This window comes from Sitophilus oryzae, unplaced genomic scaffold, assembly GCF_002938485.1.
Source record: "Sitophilus oryzae breed Bouriz unplaced genomic scaffold, Soryzae_2.0 scaffold_1586_pilon_pilon, whole genome shotgun sequence".
NCBI classification, from domain to species: Eukaryota; Metazoa; Arthropoda; class Insecta; order Coleoptera; family Curculionidae; genus Sitophilus; species Sitophilus oryzae.
In genome coordinates, this window is record NW_022146265.1 from 1663613 (window position 1) to 1682570 (window position 18958).

The window sequence follows — 18958 nt, forward strand, 5'->3', positions numbered from 1 at the left end:
TACAAACCTCGGAATTCATTTACTGTCAACGAATTTTTATAAAACTTTTTGCATTGTATTGTCAATAAGATTATTGTCATTTAAATTCGTTGCTTTCACTTTAGTATTTAAATAAACACACATATACAAAATGCATACATACAAGATGGCTCCGTGTTTCGAAAAAGCTCTGTATCAGGATTCCTATTTAAGATTTTCACTCCAGACCTTTTACAAAATATGTGTTTAATGGTAGTTCACATTATTTCACATATATTTTTATAGATATACAGGGCGAGTCAAATATATTTTTACACATAATTTTTAGTTTTTCAAATGAACTGCTTTATATTTGTGCAATGGATTTGCTATAAAATTCAGGTTCCAAAAATACCTTAATACTATAGAGTATACTTAGTGGTTTTTGAATTATGACCACGTCCATTAGGACGTCAATCTCAACGTCCAGGAACCTTCGTATGAGAACTTCTAATCGAGACGATCGACTTATTGTAAGTTTATCGCTAAGAAACCGCCGTTTGCCATGTTTTGAAATTTATAATGAATTGTACCTAAGGAATTTACATATTAACTAACGGACTATAAGAAGACGGCTAAATGAAGCAAATCTTATGTCAAGATGGCCTGCTTCGGGACCAGAACTTACTGGAAATGTTGACTAGGACTAAAAGCAAAGTCATGGTTTTAATGTAAAAATTATGAAAAAATGTTAGTATCTTTTCAAAAACGAATATCTCCAACAAAAAAAGCTAATGAGATGAACCAAAACACAAGCGATCGAGAAAGGATGTATCTAGATGATAAAATGATTTTTAAATTTCTTGCTATTTTAACATATTCCACAGGGTGTTTCAAACTTTTACCAAAATATCAACATTTTGTTTTTCTTCGTATAATTAACAGATAGGAAGTTTCATTTTTAATTTAGAAATAGATACTAAAAGTCAGATAATTTGGCTACATACTGCTTAAAAAATCATCAAAATCGCCTAGTTCAAAAAAAACCCACTAGAACAAAACATTAAAATTTAAAATATAGTCTGTGAAACGAATAACTTTGAATTTGACAGTTCCCGCGGGCTTTTCTAGTGTTAATTTTATTAGGTTAGCAACTTGCGGCTTGTTGCGGCCATGCTGACGCAATGCCGTCTCTAATAGAACAGCCTCGGAGCGAGATTTATAACGTCACGCTAGTTAGATACTAGAGATTAATAAATATGTTGAAAAAAATAGTGTCGAATATAATCCAAAAAATTACATATAAAATATTCACAACCTAACCTGACACCACATAATGTTTACTGCAATTAATACAATTATTAAACTAATATAAACTTGTCAAAAGATGACTTAGTTTTTAAAATTATTATTCTTAACACTAAAACTATTTACATTGACTATGGCTGAAATCGTACTCCATAGTCAATGTATAGATAGTTTTAGTGTTAAGAATAATAATTTAAAAATATGTGGTCATCTTTTGACAAGTTTATATTAGTTTATTAATTGCAGATTGCAGTAAACATTATGTGGTGTGTGGTGTGAATATTTTTAATATGTAATTTTTTGGATTATATTCGACACTATTTTTTTCATATGACACAACACTGATGAAGGCTATAATGTTAGTCGAAAATTAATAAATAAATAATAATATAATAATAAAAATTATTTTAGAGAATAATTCTATTTAGGTTTATTGAAAAGCATTAGAACCCACATTCAAAAGAATAACTTTAGATATTTTTGATTAGCTCGTTTACGAGTTATCGCCGATTTCTTTTTAAATATTTCTCCTTTCTTATGGCCCTGTATTTACTTATCAGCGCCAGTCAAGGTAAAAGATAACTGTCAAATGAAGTTGTCATTTCAGAAATTTACCTATTTAGTGCTTTATTATTATTCAAAACTCATTCCTACATCGGAAATCTTAAAGATGTATTTATAAATACAAATTAATATGATTTAAAGTAAAATAAAGTAATCAATTAGAAGGTTAATTATAGTATTATTACAATATTCAATAACTTATTAATTTAGGTACTATTTAATTGTTAGAACTTTAGTATTTAAGAAAATGTTCAAATATTCCTCCATTGACTGCTAGACAATAACCCGGGCGACCATAAAATTCTCTTCTTACATTCGCTAGTTGGTAAACTGAAACTCTATTGCATTCGGCAGAAATAGCATTTTTTAACTCGTCTAGATTTGGGTATTTTATATCCTTGTATATCCTGTTTTTTAAATGGCCCCACAGAAAGAAATCATTTGGCGAAATATCAGGAGACCTTGCTGGCCATTTTACTGTATGATTTAGGCCAATAACGTTTCCGTTAAAACTATTGCCTAAATATTCCCGTACAGCCAGGGTGTGCCGGGCAGCCATCCATTTGGTACCAAACTTCCTGATTTTCCCTAGCGGCATCATGTAAAGCAGGTAAAATATGATTTTCGAGTAGTTCCAAATAATATTCTGCATTTAAATTTCGCGTAAGAAATAATGGCCAGATAATATTGTGTCCGAATATCCCTGCACAAACATTTACTTTCTGTGGATATTGCGTCCTTGTTTCGACAAACCTGTGTTGGTTTTCTTTGTTCCAATATCGATAATTTTGAATCGATAAGTATCGATATTTTTGATTGGGTTCATTATTTAAGGTAAACGTGCATTCGTTTTTTAAAAATTCCCTATCTGTGTCTGCTCTTTCCATCATATCAAAACAAAACGCCTGCCGCCGTATTTCGTCCATATCTCGTAGCTCTTGGTGCTTTTCATATCTGAAGGAATAGTATTTATATCGTTTCAAAATTCGAAACGCTGTAGTGTGATCTATTCCTATTTCATCCTCAAGTTTCCTTGTGCTGATCTTTTCATCGTTCTCTTCCACGCACAATAAAACTTCCAAGTCGGTATCATTTCTTGCATCTTCTCTTTGTTCCTGCCTTGCTTCACATCTGCAGTTATTTATTAGGGTACCTTTGGTCTCAAATCTCTGGATATTCCTTGCGATTGTAGATTTTCCACGTATCGGTCTATGCTGATACAGAGCAGCAAACATGTCCGGCACCTTTTAATAACTATTTCCTTGATAATACAAGGATAATACCATTTAATCATCAATACTTTTTCTTCGGTAGTGTAATTCATGGCTAATATTTTCGATGTAAGTGTGAGTTTTTAATAATAATCATAAAGCACTAAATACTTATACTACTAATTGACTGGTGCTCATAAGTAAATACAGGGCCATAAGAAAGGAGAAATATTTAAAAAGAAATCGGCGATAACTCGTAAACGGGCTAATCAAAAATATCTAAAGTTATTCTTTTGAATGTGGGTTTTAGTGCTCTTCAATAAACCTAAATAGAATTATTCTCTAAAATAATTAGGAAAGCCAATAATTAACCCCATTCAAATTTACATGGGATTTCCTATGTCCCGCTCGACGATGCAACACCCGGTATGCTTTTTACCAGACCATCATATTCAACATACACAATATACAACATACACAATATACAACATATTGTTATTATATTTTTAAAAACTTCTTTCTTCTTTTAAATATTAGAAAATATCCTAATATCTTAATATCGCTGATACGATCAAGAATAAAAACTTTTAAAAACAACGCCTCCGCCATAATATCAAGAAACATAGGCCTGAAATAAAGTTTTAAAAATATACACACATATTCTTTGTTTCCCATTATCTGACCTATCTCACCCCTGAAAAATTGAAAAAATGAGTTACGCCATTTGATACTTCCCTACAGGCACAACTTTTAAGGACTCTAACTGTATCTATGACAGTATCAAGACTGTGATAGCATTTGGATTCGAGGTATCTTGCAAAAATTATAAGTTTAATAAAGGTCATTCTTTATTTTGTTGTTTGTTCTTTTTCTTTCCTTATATTTTCTTTTTAATAAAATTTCATTATTATATTAAAGTTTTTATATTACTTTAATAAAACACCATTAAATCAAAGTATACCCATTAAATTATTTGAAAATCTCTTCTCTTTTTTTTTCATACAAATAGTTCCATTTGCATATTATTTAACAATATTGTTACTTAATTATTATTTCTGAATAATCTTAATATATAAACTGGTTAAAACACATTAAAATAGTTTAAATCATGATTCAGTAAATATTTTTAGCTTTACATAAACCCTTGAATATGATGATATACTTTTTATAACTATATCTCTAAAGCTATAAATAAATAACTCATTTGTATATCCATGATTCTTGATATTGTGGCGAATGAAACTTAAAATATTTAATTTATTTTATATTGTCAGACAATATTTTGATTATGGCAATAGTCATTTGCTATCCACAATAACAAAAAGAGAACAATATATTTATATTTGGAGGATAATTTAAAATAATTCAAAGTTCTTGTTGTAAAAGTAAATGCATACATTTATTTGTGGAATAACCTACATCATTTTTACATCCTTACAGACTAAAAATATAGCTAAATTAGCTTTGCTAACTGATACTTTTTTATTTAAAGTTTTATCAATATGTGGCATTAGCTAGATTTTCTTAAATAACTTTGTATAGCCACTAAATATTTAAAAACAAAATATACAAATATTTTTTAAATTTAGGACGCGATATAATGTTAGTTGCATACCTTATGACGCCATAGGTAAAATTTTCTATTTACTTTCTAGGATGTTCCAAATTTTACTCTGAGGTTCCAAAACATTCTCGATCTCTCTCAATTTTTCTAGAACTAAAGGAAAATGGAAGATAACCTCAACTTTTCTGGAATTATTTATTTATTTACAATATTTAATTGTTAAAAATAATAAAATATTATTGTTACGTAGATAGCGTACATAAGTTGAAAATTAAATAATAATGTAAGTATGTTTAAAACTAGCTTGTAATTTACCAAAATTTCTTGATTGTATGAATGTAAAAGATGTTATCATACAAGTAATGCACTGGAATTTGTCTATAATGTCTTGTTTTATAGATTCTTTCGAAATGACTGAAGTATTTAACGATTTTGTCCCAACTAGAGCTTCCTTATTAAAAGGCAAGCCGGTAAATGATTATCAAGAGGTGTCCTTTACCAGTTATAAATCAAAGGGCAAAAAGGAATCAACAAAAATGGACTCGGAGGATAATATACTGAAGAATGATTTAGATGTTAAAAAAGTGAAGCATGAGATTGTAAAACTTAGTATAGAAGGCCTTAACCCACTGAAAAAGGAAGAAGCCAAAATACAACTTGCTATTAAATTAGGTAATAATAAATCAAGTTTAATTTTCACCTTTCACCAAGAAGCCTATATTTTTTCCAGGAGCAAAACCACCAAAAAATAAATATAAAAATTACAAAGAATTAATAAAGGAAAGGAAAGAGCACAAAGAGAAAATAAAAAAACAAGAAAGTTTTCAGCAATTAGGAAAAAACGCAATAGGTAAATCGACAGCTAAAGGGAAGAGCTTCGACAAAAAAAGAAAAAAGGAAGGCATTTTAGATGTATATGGTAAAGTTTCCAAAGATGTTAAAATATCGAAGTTTAATAAAAGATGATTTAAATAAAAGTCCAGTTATATTTCCTTACACAAATCCCACTAAATCTAATTGATATAGACTAACTTTGATTTATTTAGTGGCTCACCCCTATAATTTAAAAAAATGCTTTTTCCAAATATGCTAATGAGCTACCCTCATTCCATTTGAAAAAATTGATATGATTAAAAATACGATTTGGGCATCTTTTAACTGGCCAGGACAAGACACTAAAAACATTAGATGGTCAAACCTATTTTTCCAAGGCTCCTTGATTAAAAATTAGTGTTTTAAACACAGTCATGGCACTCTATTGAAACTTAAAATGGAATTTTTTTAAGCAAAAATGTCAAGTTGACTTATATCATTCTATTCAGTGTCATTTTCTATCGAATAAGAAAAAAAACCGAGGGTGCTATAAAAATTGTAGTCATTTCCGGCGAAACAGTAAGTGACCAAAACAATTGAATAAGTCAATCAGTCCTAATTTATGTCATAATATACTAACATACCAAATATCCTTTTTTATGTACAAAAATAAAAGTTATAAGAGACAGCCTTTTGAGACACACCCGGTATAGGAAAATGGGTAAAATAAAAACACACTTTTTTCTAGAATATACATATATTGCTCAATTCTCTAATAATAAACAGTAAAAAAATTATATACAATAATATCACTTATATATTATATAAAATAAATGGGGCCCCATTCACACTTTGTACTTCTTCCTTACTATTTTCACCAAAAATGCTGAAACTCAAGAAAAGAAATCTATTTAATATAAATACTTAGAAATAAAATTAACCAGGAACAAATAAGTCCAGTAGTAGTAGTACCATTGCAAAGGTAAACTGTTTTTGTTTCAGTCTTTTTTAAGGCAGACAGTTTATCAATTGAAATGATGCTTTTAGAACAATATAGATATGTTCCACAGCCCATTAAATCTTAAACAACTCATTCCATAAAAGCATTTTTTCCATTTTTTAATACGGCTAAAAGTAAGAATAACTTTTATAAAAACCACATAATTAAACGTAACAACATATACTTTTAGGAAGTTCATCTCTGATAGTTATTTAGGAAACTTGTTTTTAAAAATATAAATATTTTCTTATATTTATGGTCATTTTTCTTAATAATACTTCTGAGAAATTCATTTAACAAATATTAATTCAGTAATACCACTACTTTCTAACAGCCATAATTTTTATTAAATAAATATCTTATTATATTATATATCACATAAGAATTAAACATTTTTGAATTATGTTAATTTATGTACATATATTTATAAATATCTTGCTTAATATAGACAAAAACATAAATATTTTCATTGGTATAAAAATATTTATATTTTTTTTGTCTTAAAGCCATTTAACAGTCAAGTTTTTTAGAGCTTACTATAACATAAACTTACTCTAAAAAACACTATAAATATGAAAATGCATTACTATTTCTCAAGAATAATCATATCAGAGTTAAACTTCCCAAGTTAAGAAGGAACATATAAAAATTATACCACACCTGTTATTGATCTGAAGAAGGTATTGGGAAAGGCTGTATATGTATACCTTTCGAAATATCTTTTCACACCATTTTTTAACTTTTAAATTCAAAATAAACTTTCCCAAAAAATTAATCCATGTCAGTGGCATGATCCTAAAAAGATTAAAATAATCTCGCTGTATATACAAGAGAAATAGTAAAAAACAAAGTGTATAATCACTTTGTTACTTTAATACTTCAAATTAGAGCTAGCTATTATGAGAATTAAAATTTAAAGAACACTTCCTTTATGAGATCTTTCTATTGACTTTCGGTCAAGTAAGTAGTGGTTTCAGGTGAGAAACAAATCTTAATCTTGCCACTACTGTGGTCACTTTCCATTCAGAAAAATTTTTCTTTTCGAGAGTTTCACTTTGATTTCCAACCTTCTTTGGCATTATCACAACATGTGGGGCAAAATTCCAATGAAACTTTATTTTTTGAAACATGAAGGCAAACACCAACATCACTATCATCATTTTCAATTGCACTACTATATTCTGATTTGATAGGGCTGTGATAGTTACTATAATCATCTGTTGAAATGCTAGGTGATTCTAGGGCCTTTTCATCAATCATATTCAGTAATTCATCACTATCCATTTCTAAAGGTAAATCCATGTCGTCTAACAATAACCCATCGTTCTTTAGTTCTTCAAACTCAGGACTTCCATAGTAGGAATATGTTGAGTCTGGAGTTGGATAGTTGACATACGAAGGGTCCTGTTCCTCCCAGGGATGTTTTTTCAGGTCGAACTTTAGTGTATCCCCTTTGGCGTTGTTTGAAAATTCAACATCTGGTACAACTTGTTTGTACAATGGACTAGATGCCTTAGTTGTGCTGTCAGCTAACTGGTTGTCTATTGATGTTGAGACAGCCAGACCAGTAGAAACATTAATGTTACGTATTAACTTTCGAATGTCCTCACTGTTGGATATAACACTTTTCAGATATTTTATTTCTCTCGTGAAGTCATTAATCATTCGAGCTTGCTTTTCCACGACGCCATTTAACTTTTTGTTGTCGTGTTTCAAGGCAGCTACTTGTCCTTCCAACTCGGAGATGTACATTTTCTTTTTGAGCCTGTTTTCCCTGGCCATCAGGGCATTCTTGGAAAAACATTTGGGGACTCTGGTCGGCTTTCTGGTCTTGACTTTCTGTAAATCAGGTATATTAGTTAACTCCCTGTAGAGAGAATCGAAAGTCTCACTCGGTACCTGATTATTAGTGTTATTCGGGATGTAATCCCTGTCTCCAGTATCTCTGTAATCCATGTCTCCAGTTTCGTCATCTGTTGTACTTTCGGAAACGTATCTGCTGCGATTGGACACCATCGTGGTAGAGTTTACAAAACTTTACACAAGATTGTCTAACTTGTAGCACTGCTATAACACCACTTTCTGTATACAATGTTTAGTTTTATAGTCACAATATTTTGTTTTGGTCTCGAAATACACGTCACTGATGTTTATTAACTCGTCGTCAACTTTCAAATGGCCGACGTGCCTAAATACACGGGTTTTTATATGCTACTTTCTGATTCGTGGAATTCTCTAGAACAAGCGATTCTATTGGTCCGGAGTTCGCTAGAAGGATGGAGGAAATGGCGGTAACGTGATTCAGCCGTTTGTTTATATACAATTTCTCCGGTAAATGATGTCAACATGTTTACGTTTTTTTTTGGATATTCCAAGGATTGTAATCATTGACCTGAATATTGTCAACAAAAACATTACAATTTGATAATTACTTTATTTATGTAATTCCTAATAAATAACTTTTATTTGCAGATTATCACGTAAAATAAATACCTACAAGCCTAGAATTTTAAAAGTGAGAGACTTCTGCACGCGCAAATTAAATTTAACCTTTTAAATTAGATTCCTCGAAGTATGTTGTAGTGGAATAACATTCTCTGAGTCCCATTTAATAATAGTCTAATTAGTTACTTGAATAAATGCATTTTTACTTTGGATTTATTATTGTGTATGCGATGTATGCCTCTATCTACTAATGTAGTTAGATACAGTTAGATAGGTACCACCATGGTACCACAGTACCACCTTATAACTCTATTTAATTTATGGACCTTTGATACCACCTATAGCACGTATTTAGAAGGTAGGTAAAATATTTGTTATTATTTATTATACATATAGATTAAATAGATTTTAAAACATAAGATTATTTATAATGCTCACAAAAAAATTGATCAAAATATTGGTCTAGTGAAATGACAGAAAGACAGACGAAACTCAACCGTGTTGTCATATTTATGTACCCATCTCTTTTTAACTCTCATAAAAGTGCCGAACCATGTATGATTCTAAAAAATTGAGTTTTATGAATGGAGTGTTCTGTCTACCTATATTTAGATGTCTTTGATTACCAATGTTGGGTCTGAAAAAATAGTATTATCAGTCTATAAATAAATTTAATTTAAAAAATTCAAAACAGCAAATCAACCTTGGAAAAAAACAGTTTCTGTTTTTTGTTTTTTTTTTTCATGTGCATACAAAACTCAAAAACCTTGAAAAATCTATAATCTCGTAATTTGCGGCTGAGATCATGCGCATTAAAATGTCATTCTTCTACTTATATTTCTCTCTTTTTAGCCAATGAAGTGGACAAAGGATAAGCACGTGTTCTGCCGATTAAAGTTCAAAAAGATTTCTAGACAATTGTGTTTTTTGACAGCTGGACCCAAGCCTTCTTTTGACAGCTACTATCGTTCCCAAAAAAGTTGTTATGCTTGGGTCCCTTTGTTTATTCTTCATCATTTAAAGTAATTTAAGTTTTAAGTTGAGATTTTTACATTACTTGACTTGTGCTATAAATTATGGATGATCCTGGACGTATGATGAGCCATACTGCGCCAGGTCTGATGCCTCCTCAACCTTACGGAATGACCCCTCAAGGTAAGATCAACTTTCATCGAAATTTACCCGTTTAGTTGAAAGTTATTTACCTCTAAAATTTAATTTTCATTATATCAAATATAATCATTAAACCTTTCCATATATTAAACGACAGAAAACATTTCTTTTCTTACATATTATAGGTGATGCATCTTCAGGAGACAATGAACCTAGAAAGCAGGATATTGGTGAAATTCTGCAGCAAATAATGAATATTACAGATCAAAGTTTGGATGAAGCACAGGCTAGAAAACACACATTGAATTGTCATCGAATGAAACCAGCTTTGTTCTCAGTACTATGTGAAATCAAAGAAAAAACTGTTCTGTCCCTTAGGAATACTCAAGAGGAAGAGCCTCCAGATCCACAACTCATGCGGTAAGTTGTCAATTATTAAACATTAAGTTATGACTCAAATTACTAGCAAGTCTAATTACCTAATTCAAAATTATATGAAAATAATTGATTTTCGAGGGGTAAACCGCTGATCAAATTTTTGTACATCAATGCCTAATTTGGGAATTAAATTGACATTTCCTACGTAATTCCCACAATTCCACATAATACCTAATAATTCCTAAGAATGCCTGCTAATTCCTAGTAATTCCCCTTAATTGCCTATAATTCCTCTTAATTCCTACAATTCTCACTAAATTCTCTCGCAGAAATACTTATTAACAATTCCCCAAAAATACCTCTACTGATTCTTCTAAATAGTAGTGAAAAGATTATTTAAAATTAAGAGAATGTTGCGCGAACGAAGGTTTTACTCTCCGTCTTATTACCTTAACTAACTTTTAGTTAATAAGGATAATACTAGATAACACTTATGGTGAGGACACACAAGGCGGCTTATGGTTCGTCAGATCTGAGGAGCCAAGCGCGAGACATTCCAAATTCGCTAAATGTGGACGGGTCTCGCGAGAGCCTCGCGAGACAACCCACGGAGCCTCATTGCTATCCGTCCCCTGTCGGTTTTCTCGACGGCCGAGATCAAAGAAAGCTCGCGGCTAAGTCTTGACGTGTTTATGGTAGGCTCGCTCGACTGCCAGATATTAGCTCTGATTTATGAATTTCGACTATTTAAAATTAAGTAATCTCAAATTTTTAAATGGCACACCATATGTATTATCATTTTTTCTGATAGAATTTACATGTTTTGCGTCACTGATAATTTTTACCGTACCGAAATGCTTCACAAATATTTCTTTAAACAAATTGAATTATTACAAAATCTATTAATTTTAGATATATAATATCATATGCAAAAAAGGTTACCAAATTGTTCGTAGAATCTAATAACAAAATAAAAAATAGGATATTCCCATTAGAAAATATATGTTTTATCTGCAACACTTTTTTGAAGTACTCTGTATACTCTACAGTAATGTTAAAATGTGCCTCTGAACTTTCCAAATAATTTTTTTATTGAATATTTTGTTCTAAAAAAACGTTAAAAAACGTATTATGTAAAAAAGTCGTGTGTCAAAACAAATGAACAAACAGCCAAAAGGGAAAAAACCGACGATGAATAAAATACGACAAACCAAATACCATGTTAAAGATACACAAATTTATTACTGTGTGCATTATTATTTGGCCATCGTTTGTTATATTCAATTACAATTTAATATGTTTTGGCTTCCTCTCACTATGATCCAACTCGGGCTGGTCTCGTAGCAGGCTTGCGTCAAAAAATGGATAGAAACTGTGTCGCTCGCTTGTCTTGCTCGGCTTGTCAAGTCTGGACCCACCATAATATTTATGGGTCCATAAAACATAAAAATTTTCGCAACACAACCTATATCCTCAATTCTGGACCAAATAAAATGGTTAAATTCGTTTTTAAGGAATTTGATTTTAAATCTATTGTTGTCAACTATTTCAATCACTGTCAATGTAATAATTCTCATCCACAAAACATCCCCCTTTAGAACTTTTTCTTTAATGGCCATAAGCGGGAGTAAAAGACCAACCGCCCGAACCAACACTAGAGGCGCCACCGGTCATCAAATGGTGTAAAAATTGCAAAAATTTAATCATCGAATTTTGACACAAGGGGTCGCGCTTATCTTTTTTAATTTTAATTCAATATTCATTGTTTTCAAACTATAATTGTTGTATTTTGTGAATGTATAAATGTTTTATTAGCATAAAGTTGCAATATAATAATTTAAATTATATTACATACATATTTAAAATTCAAATATTATGACATATAAGTATGTCAGTTGTCGTCTAAAATGTCATCTTGATAACAAAAAGTTAGTTATTGTCAGAAACAGTTAAAATCGTTAAAATCATGTTAAAATATTAAAATTTACAAGTTATAATTAGATATTTTATATTATTTCAAAAACAAAAACATAATGGTACCGCGTAATGTTGATATGCAGGTCCAAAATAAAAAGTGCCGTTTTATTTTTTCAGTTTTCGTTGTCAGCCGCGGAAGTTTCCAGTGATTTTAGTGTTGTCGGATATTTTAATTTGTGAAATAGAAACATTGCGTTTGGATTGCAAAAAAGTGGAAGTTTTATTGCAATGTAAGTGTTAGTTTGTCCGTTTTATATTATACTTTTTTCATACCTACGACAAATATACATAATATTTTGAAATTTTATAATTCGTTTTATTTAAAAAATGTTAGAAAACAAGCTTGTTATCCTGTAATTGACATAATTGTTATGTAATATATTCTATTTAAATGTAATATATTACTTTACAATTAAAAAATGTAAATTTAAAAAATATATTAAAAATATATACAGGCATTAAATGAAATTTTTTGAGTGCGAACAAACACGAGAGGCGCTTTATTATTTACTTTCATTTCATAACATGACAGATGAAGTTCTAAAGGGGGATGTTTTGTGTTCTCATCATAAAATATGGCATAATATGATTTTATTAAAATAATATTTTCATCTTTGTTTTGCTTTGTAACGCCAAAGCATCATTGCCCCTTTTCTAGATCGGAAAAAAGTTTCTGAGCCATCTGAGGTACTGTCATGCAAGGAATATATTTACATTTTACCCATTATCTTATGTACCTATACATTATTTGTACATTGTAAAACATTTGCTGCATTTGTATGGTTCATAGTTTATTTGCCAAAGTATTTATTACTATAAATAGGTATATATGTTGTAGTTATTAACTGTATATTATGTATATTTCATGTAAACTATATCATTTATAAAATACAAACCAAAAATCTGAGGAATAATTATGTTTTCCATGTATTCTACAACATATTTATTAATCTGTTATATCTAACTAGCGTGACGTCATAAATCTCGCCTGTAGGCTGATCTTTTAATAGAAGGCACTGGGCAAATAATTCCCACAATTCCTAAATAATTCCTTCATAATTCCCACGATTCCTCTATAATACCCACATTTCCTTAGTAATTCCTAATATTTCCGATAATTCCTAGATTTCCTAAAGATTTCTCTGTAATTCCTAACAATTCCCGGATTTGTACACCACAAATCCCCAGCGGTTTACCCCTCGTTGATTTTATTTATTTATTTTTTAAAAATTACGATTTTCTCTAACCCTGTTTAAAAATGTAATAACTTTTTTTTCTATTAATTTAAGGTTGGACAATATGCTGATTGCCGAAGGCGTTGCTGGCCCTGAGAAAGGCGGTGGAGCTGGAGCAGCTGCTTCTGGCTCAGCTGCTGCACAGGCCGGTCAGCCTGATAATGCTATTGAGCACTCGGATTATAGAGCAAAATTGTCGCAAATAAGACAAATCTACCACCAAGAGCTAGAAAAATACGAGCAGGTAAAATATTTAATATATAATTTTGTAAATTTGTGTAATAAAATTATTTATTAGGCTTGTAATGAATTTACCACGCACGTAATGAATTTGCTCAGAGAGCAATCACGGACAAGGCCTATAACTCCCAAAGAAATTGAAAGGATGGTTCAGATCATTCACAAGAAGTTCAGTTCGATCCAGATGCAGCTGAAACAATCGACCTGTGAGGCTGTAATGATTTTAAGGTGTGTAATTGTTATTTTTTTAATAATTAATATTGGTTTAAAAACTGTTTTTTATTGGTTTACAGGTCACGTTTCTTAGATGCTCGCCGGAAAAGAAGGAACTTCAGTAAACAAGCTTCAGAAATTCTAAACGAATATTTCTATTCACACCTGAGCAATCCATATCCTAGTGAGGAGGCAAAGGAGGAATTGGCAAGAAAGTGTGGCATCACTGTGAGCCAAGTGTCAAATTGGTTTGGCAATAAGAGAATTAGGTAAATATGACTATATTTGTAATTTTTTTGATTCGTATGTGATATACAGGGTCTTTCAAAAAACATCTGCCATCTCTCGTGGGGAGATTCCTCAGGTAAAAATTAGATTTATTTTTCATATCAATATATTATTATGTCCGATTCTGTTTAGTTTCGTAGCTACAGGGTGTTAAAGTCTTAATATTTTTTCTATTTATTATAGTTTTCTTTCCAACCTTTTTAGCGTTTCAAATGAAATTTTGAGAGTAAAAGTTACTATAAATGCGACATATTTTAAACCTAAAAAAGTGTCAACATATTCACCAGGGACGTACATATGGGATATCACTGGAATATTTTTCTAAAAAAAACATGTACGCCACTTACATTTTTTTTCTCTTGTTAACAAAATCATTAACTTGCAAAAGTTTTAAATAGATACTCATTAATTTCTCATCAGAAAATATGAAAAAAAGTTCCTATAAACATGGGTATGGAAATGCATATTTTTAGAGTTACAGGATATAAAAACGTTAAAATTTTTAAAATTAGGTTTTTTGTAATCTTAAATACCATTATTTTTTTATTTGAAATTAATATAGGCTGGACTAACAGTAATAATAATTAATAGTAATAATATTTAATAATAAATTAGGTAAAATACTATACCTATAAGTTATTCATTTTATTTTTATTCTAATTTTATTTAATTAACAAAATTGCGTTTATCTTATTAAGGAGGCTGAATTCTATAAAATATCAAGACATGGCTTTTAATTGGCATTAAACGGCCTACACAATTTTTATACCAAAAGAGAAAAGTCAGTGGCGCAAATGTTTTTTTTGTTTCTGATGAATTTCTCGACACTTTTTAGCATTAAAATATGTAGCACTTATAGTAACTTTTACCCTCAAAATTTCATTCGAATCACTAAAAGAACTTGGAAGAAAATTATAATAAATCGAAATATTATTAAGACTTTTACACCCCGTAACTACGAAACAAAGCAGAATCGGACCTATGTTGATATGAAAAATAAATCTTATTTTTACGTGAGGAATCTCTCCAGAGAGATGGCACCTGTTTTTTGAAACACCCTGTATATTAATTATTTGAAATTATTTTTTGTTAATTTACAAAAAACAAAAGTTGCACTTCAATCCATGTTGTTGCTCTTGTTTAGAAAATTAATTTAAAAATAATATGTGAGAACATTTTATCACCCTGTCTACAGTTAACAGATAGATATGTCTGAAATACTTTTTTTTATATGGTTCCAAGCACAAATTAGTATAACTATAATTAAAATATTAATCATTGCTGGAATCACTGATATCAATTTTTAACCTAATACAGTTTTTAAACATATTTCTAGATATAATTTAAAACTTAATTTCTGATTATTTTAATACCTCTACTGTACTTTACTTTAAAATTATAATATACCATATGATCGAAAAAAAAACAGCGTCAAAGACAGCTGGGGAATGACAATTGATAAGTTTGGCCGTCATTTACCTGGTCTGTACTCTTCTTTACTTTTTTAATGGCGCTTACTGCTAGTTGGCCTTAAAGCCTAGTTCGTGCACTTATGAATTGCGATTTAAGAATTGCGAAATGCGTTCTATTTTGGTTCTGATTGGCCACCAGGAAGACCTTGAAAGCGACCAATTGCAAGGCAAAAAGAACGCATTTCGCAATTCGTAAATCGCATTTCGCAAGTGCATGAACTGGGCTTAAGAAGGTTGTAATTTATTTTTATATTGAACAAAAATTATTTTTAAATGGCGTACTTTAAAATTCGAGAAAAAACATTTTTTTGGAATGTACTTGTGTATCTCGAAACGTTCTATCCTCTTTTAATCTTTCTAAAATTAGTGTTAATTTTTGACAAGTTATACGTCAGTGTTTAGTAAATGACATCTAGAGATTGACCCAAAAAATTATAATCGATTTTCATCCACTGCCGTCTTTGACACCGTTTTTTTTTTCGATCATACGGCACTACCTAGATCAAATACTACTCTAACAATATTTGGAATAATAATGTAAACAATTATTGTGTCACAGATAAAGCATATAGTTATAGTTACAGTAAATAAAAGTTTATCAGTGACAGTTACATTAGGACACTTTATAGAAAATAATATTATGTAAATGATACAAATCTAATCAGGTAATTCTTTCTTGAACGGGTTTGTTTAATTTTTGTGACAATTTTTAACTTGGTTCCTAATTTTATCTAAGAGGATTTTAATTAAGTATTGTTTTTAAAACCAAATATATTTAAATACAAACATATATTATTTTGAAAATATAATTACAATACTGATTTGGTAATTACAGGGAAGATAATAATATTTCATGATTGATTGTGTACGTGCAACTTTGTCTTTTGCTATATATGTACTAAATATGTATACACTAAAAAGTAATTCATTTTAGCAAAAAAGTTATCAGTATACAGGGTTTTTCCCACAACCTATTCTTTTTTATTTATATTTTTTGACCCATTTTATACAATTGGGACCAAATCTGAATGTTTAAAATTATATATAAATAAAAAATAAAGAAGGAAATTAAATTTTGATATATTCAGAAGGTCTCTAACTTGTATGATTATTTATTATTGAAGCTAATAAAACTTTTTAGATGAGTTAAACTACAGCGAGCATAGTTTTGCTAGTGGGGATATAACTTGGTCTATTTCGGCTATAACGAAATTTTTTGAAGGTACATAATTATAATTTTAGAAGATATTCATAACAAATTTAAGCACTAGTTGATTAAAAAAAGAGTATACCATTAATATTGAAAATTATATTTTATCCTCTCATAGTATATGCCTATTTAATTTATTGATTATGTAATGGGCACTATGTTTACTCACTTGTTTCGTTGAACCGCTTGAATCCATTTTTGCTTTTGATCAAATCGGTGTGAGAAGCTGTGAAAATGGAAATCTCAAACACGTTTTGTGTTTTCTATCCGTGATATATTTTCAATTTTCTTTCAAAAATGTAAAAATTATATTTTGGTCAGTATTGGCTATAGGCTAATTAAACTTTGATCAATATTACTGACAAATAATTTGTCTGCTACTATGTCTAATTTTATATTTAATATATTTTTTACATTGCAATTAAGCAACTAAAAATACATCTCTGTATTTTGAGTTTTTTTCTCATAGTTTGTTTTTTTAGTTAAAACTAAATCTAATTGGAGTTAAATTAGCCCTTGGCTAACGTAAATACTACTGCCAAATTTGAAGAATATCAGCTAAAAAATGATTTAGATATTTATGAAAAAAATGTATTCCATAAATAACAGATTTGTATCTAAATTAGATTTAAAAAAAAACTAATGAGTTGTGTGAAAAATCGTGTGTATATTTTAATAAAAAAAAAAGAAAAAAAAATAATTAGGAATTTATCGTTAGAAAAAAGAGTTAGATTTTTGTTTAAATTATTATCAATATTTATTAAAATATTTGATAATAAACAACTGTATTAAAGCAATATGAAAATACAAGTAATACAGAGGGTATTGCCAGGAAACAAAAATATCGTTTATTGAAATTATTAAATATGAAATGACCTGATATCAATTATTTATGCTATACGTGATAAATTTATTGATATTAGTAGAATTTTGAGGCAGCCTAGAATCCTGGAATATTTTCTTTATTAGGTACAAGAGGAACACAGGTAGGTCTCAGAGTAGACAATTCGAACTCTCTAACACAAACTCTTTTTAACAAACCGTCTTTTTATTTTACATGCTGTATACGTAAGTACATGTTTCATGTACGCCATGTTGATGTTTCTTTATTTTTTCCCGTCGTTGGTAAACTATAATGGACATTGCTCTCGATCGAAATCAAACCATTTCGTTTGGCGGTTTATATAGAATCTCTCTCAATCCATTTTACGTTCACCAAAAGAGATCTTTAAATTTATTAACATCAACAAAACGACATATAAAGAAAAAGAGTTCACCATTAGATATTTCGAATTTTCTCCCTAGGTACAAAAAGAACATAGGCAAAGCTCAGGAGGAGGCCAATCTATATGCGGCCAAGAAAGCAGCTGGGGCATCACCTTACAGCGGTACCGCCACGCCCATGATGTCTCCAGCGCCGCAACAAGACTCCATGGGCTACTCCATGGGTTCGGCTTATGATCAGGGTTCGGCCTATGACGCAAGCAGCTGTGGCTATGATCCGATGCATGGTCAAGAATTGTCCCCTTAAAAGTACTTATTTTAGGTAGGTTATAGGACAGATCTTTTTAGATTTCCTTTTTGAATGACGTCTATAACTTTATACTGTATAATCGAAAAAAAAACGGCGTTCAGTTGGCTTGAAAATGACAGTCGTTGACCTTCCCTATATAATTTTACATATAAAATGACAGCGATCTTTATTTCATAACCATCGTTGACGGTTGGTTTTTTTATCATACTGTACCATATGGTAAAAAAAACGCGGCGTAAAAGGCGGCTGGGAATGACAATCAATACCAGAACATACTAAAGAAGAATGCTATAGTCTGTCCAACGATAAGATTCTTGACAGTGATAGATGTGTCTGTCATTTTAATTTCAAAGTAGTTTATATTATTTTACAAAGAAATAAGTTGGTACAACTGGAACTCATAGCAGGAAATTAATAATGAATAAATATATTTAA

At 30.1% G+C, this 18958-nt stretch overlaps 3 protein-coding genes across 4 annotated transcripts; 2 read left to right on the forward strand and 1 right to left on the reverse strand.

The window, feature by feature from the left end:
* Positions 1–4448: 4448 nt before the first annotated feature.
* LOC115879749 (uncharacterized protein C1orf131 homolog) lies at positions 4449–5582 on the forward strand. The gene is made up of 3 exons (XM_030896731.1): positions 4449–4888; positions 5005–5277; positions 5336–5582. The coding sequence occupies exons 2-3, from the start codon at positions 5016–5018 to the stop codon at positions 5569–5571; spliced, it is 498 nt and encodes a 165-aa protein (XP_030752591.1). The 5' UTR covers positions 4449–4888; positions 5005–5015; the 3' UTR covers positions 5572–5582.
* A 580-nt stretch (positions 5583–6162) lies between these two features.
* Positions 6163–8720, reverse strand: LOC115879700. Its single transcript, XM_030896654.1, has 3 exons — positions 8318–8720; positions 7079–8257; positions 6163–6546 (listed from the first exon to the last, which is right to left on the reverse strand). Exons 1-2 carry the CDS (start codon positions 8432–8434, stop codon positions 7469–7471), a joined length of 906 nt encoding a protein of 301 aa, XP_030752514.1. The 5' UTR covers positions 8435–8720; the 3' UTR covers positions 6163–6546; positions 7079–7468.
* An 86-nt stretch (positions 8721–8806) lies between these two features.
* LOC115879699 (homeobox protein extradenticle) lies at positions 8807–18930 on the forward strand. 2 transcript variants are annotated; one of them, XM_030896653.1, is made up of 8 exons: positions 8807–9221; positions 9716–10018; positions 10162–10396; positions 13621–13810; positions 13865–14034; positions 14100–14288; positions 17959–17975; positions 18295–18456. In XM_030896653.1, exons 2-8 carry the CDS (start codon positions 9940–9942, stop codon positions 18309–18311), a joined length of 897 nt encoding a protein of 298 aa, XP_030752513.1. In that variant the 5' UTR covers positions 8807–9221; positions 9716–9939; the 3' UTR covers positions 18312–18456. The 2 variants fall into 2 exon arrangements, with proteins under 2 accessions (XP_030752513.1, XP_030752511.1); XM_030896651.1 differs by lacking the exon at positions 17959–17975 and having other exon boundaries at positions 18295–18930.
* Positions 18931–18958: the final 28 nt, after the last annotated feature.

Bases quoted from the DNA above. Each gene is read 5' to 3' on its own strand.
- LOC115879749 (XM_030896731.1), top strand. From the start codon at position 5,016: ATGACTGAAGTATTTAACGATTTTGTCCCAACTAGAGCTTCCTTATTA. The intron at 5,278-5,335 runs GTAATAATAAAT...TATTTTTTCCAG, and splicing joins ACAACTTGCTATTAAATTAG to GAGCAAAACCACCAAAAAAT.
- LOC115879700 (XM_030896654.1), bottom strand. From the start codon at position 8,434: ATGGTGTCCAATCGCAGCAGATACGTTTCCGAAAGTACAACAGATGAC. The intron at 8,258-8,317 runs GTACCGAGTGAG...CCTGATTTACAG, and splicing joins CGAATAACACTAATAATCAG to AAAGTCAAGACCAGAAAGCC.
- LOC115879699 (XM_030896651.1), top strand. From the start codon at position 9,940: ATGGATGATCCTGGACGTATGATGAGCCATACTGCGCCAGGTCTGATG. The intron at 10,397-13,620 runs GTAAGTTGTCAA...TATTAATTTAAG, and splicing joins CCAGATCCACAACTCATGCG to GTTGGACAATATGCTGATTG. The intron at 14,289-18,294 runs GTAAATATGACT...TTTTCTCCCTAG, and splicing joins TTTGGCAATAAGAGAATTAG to GTACAAAAAGAACATAGGCA.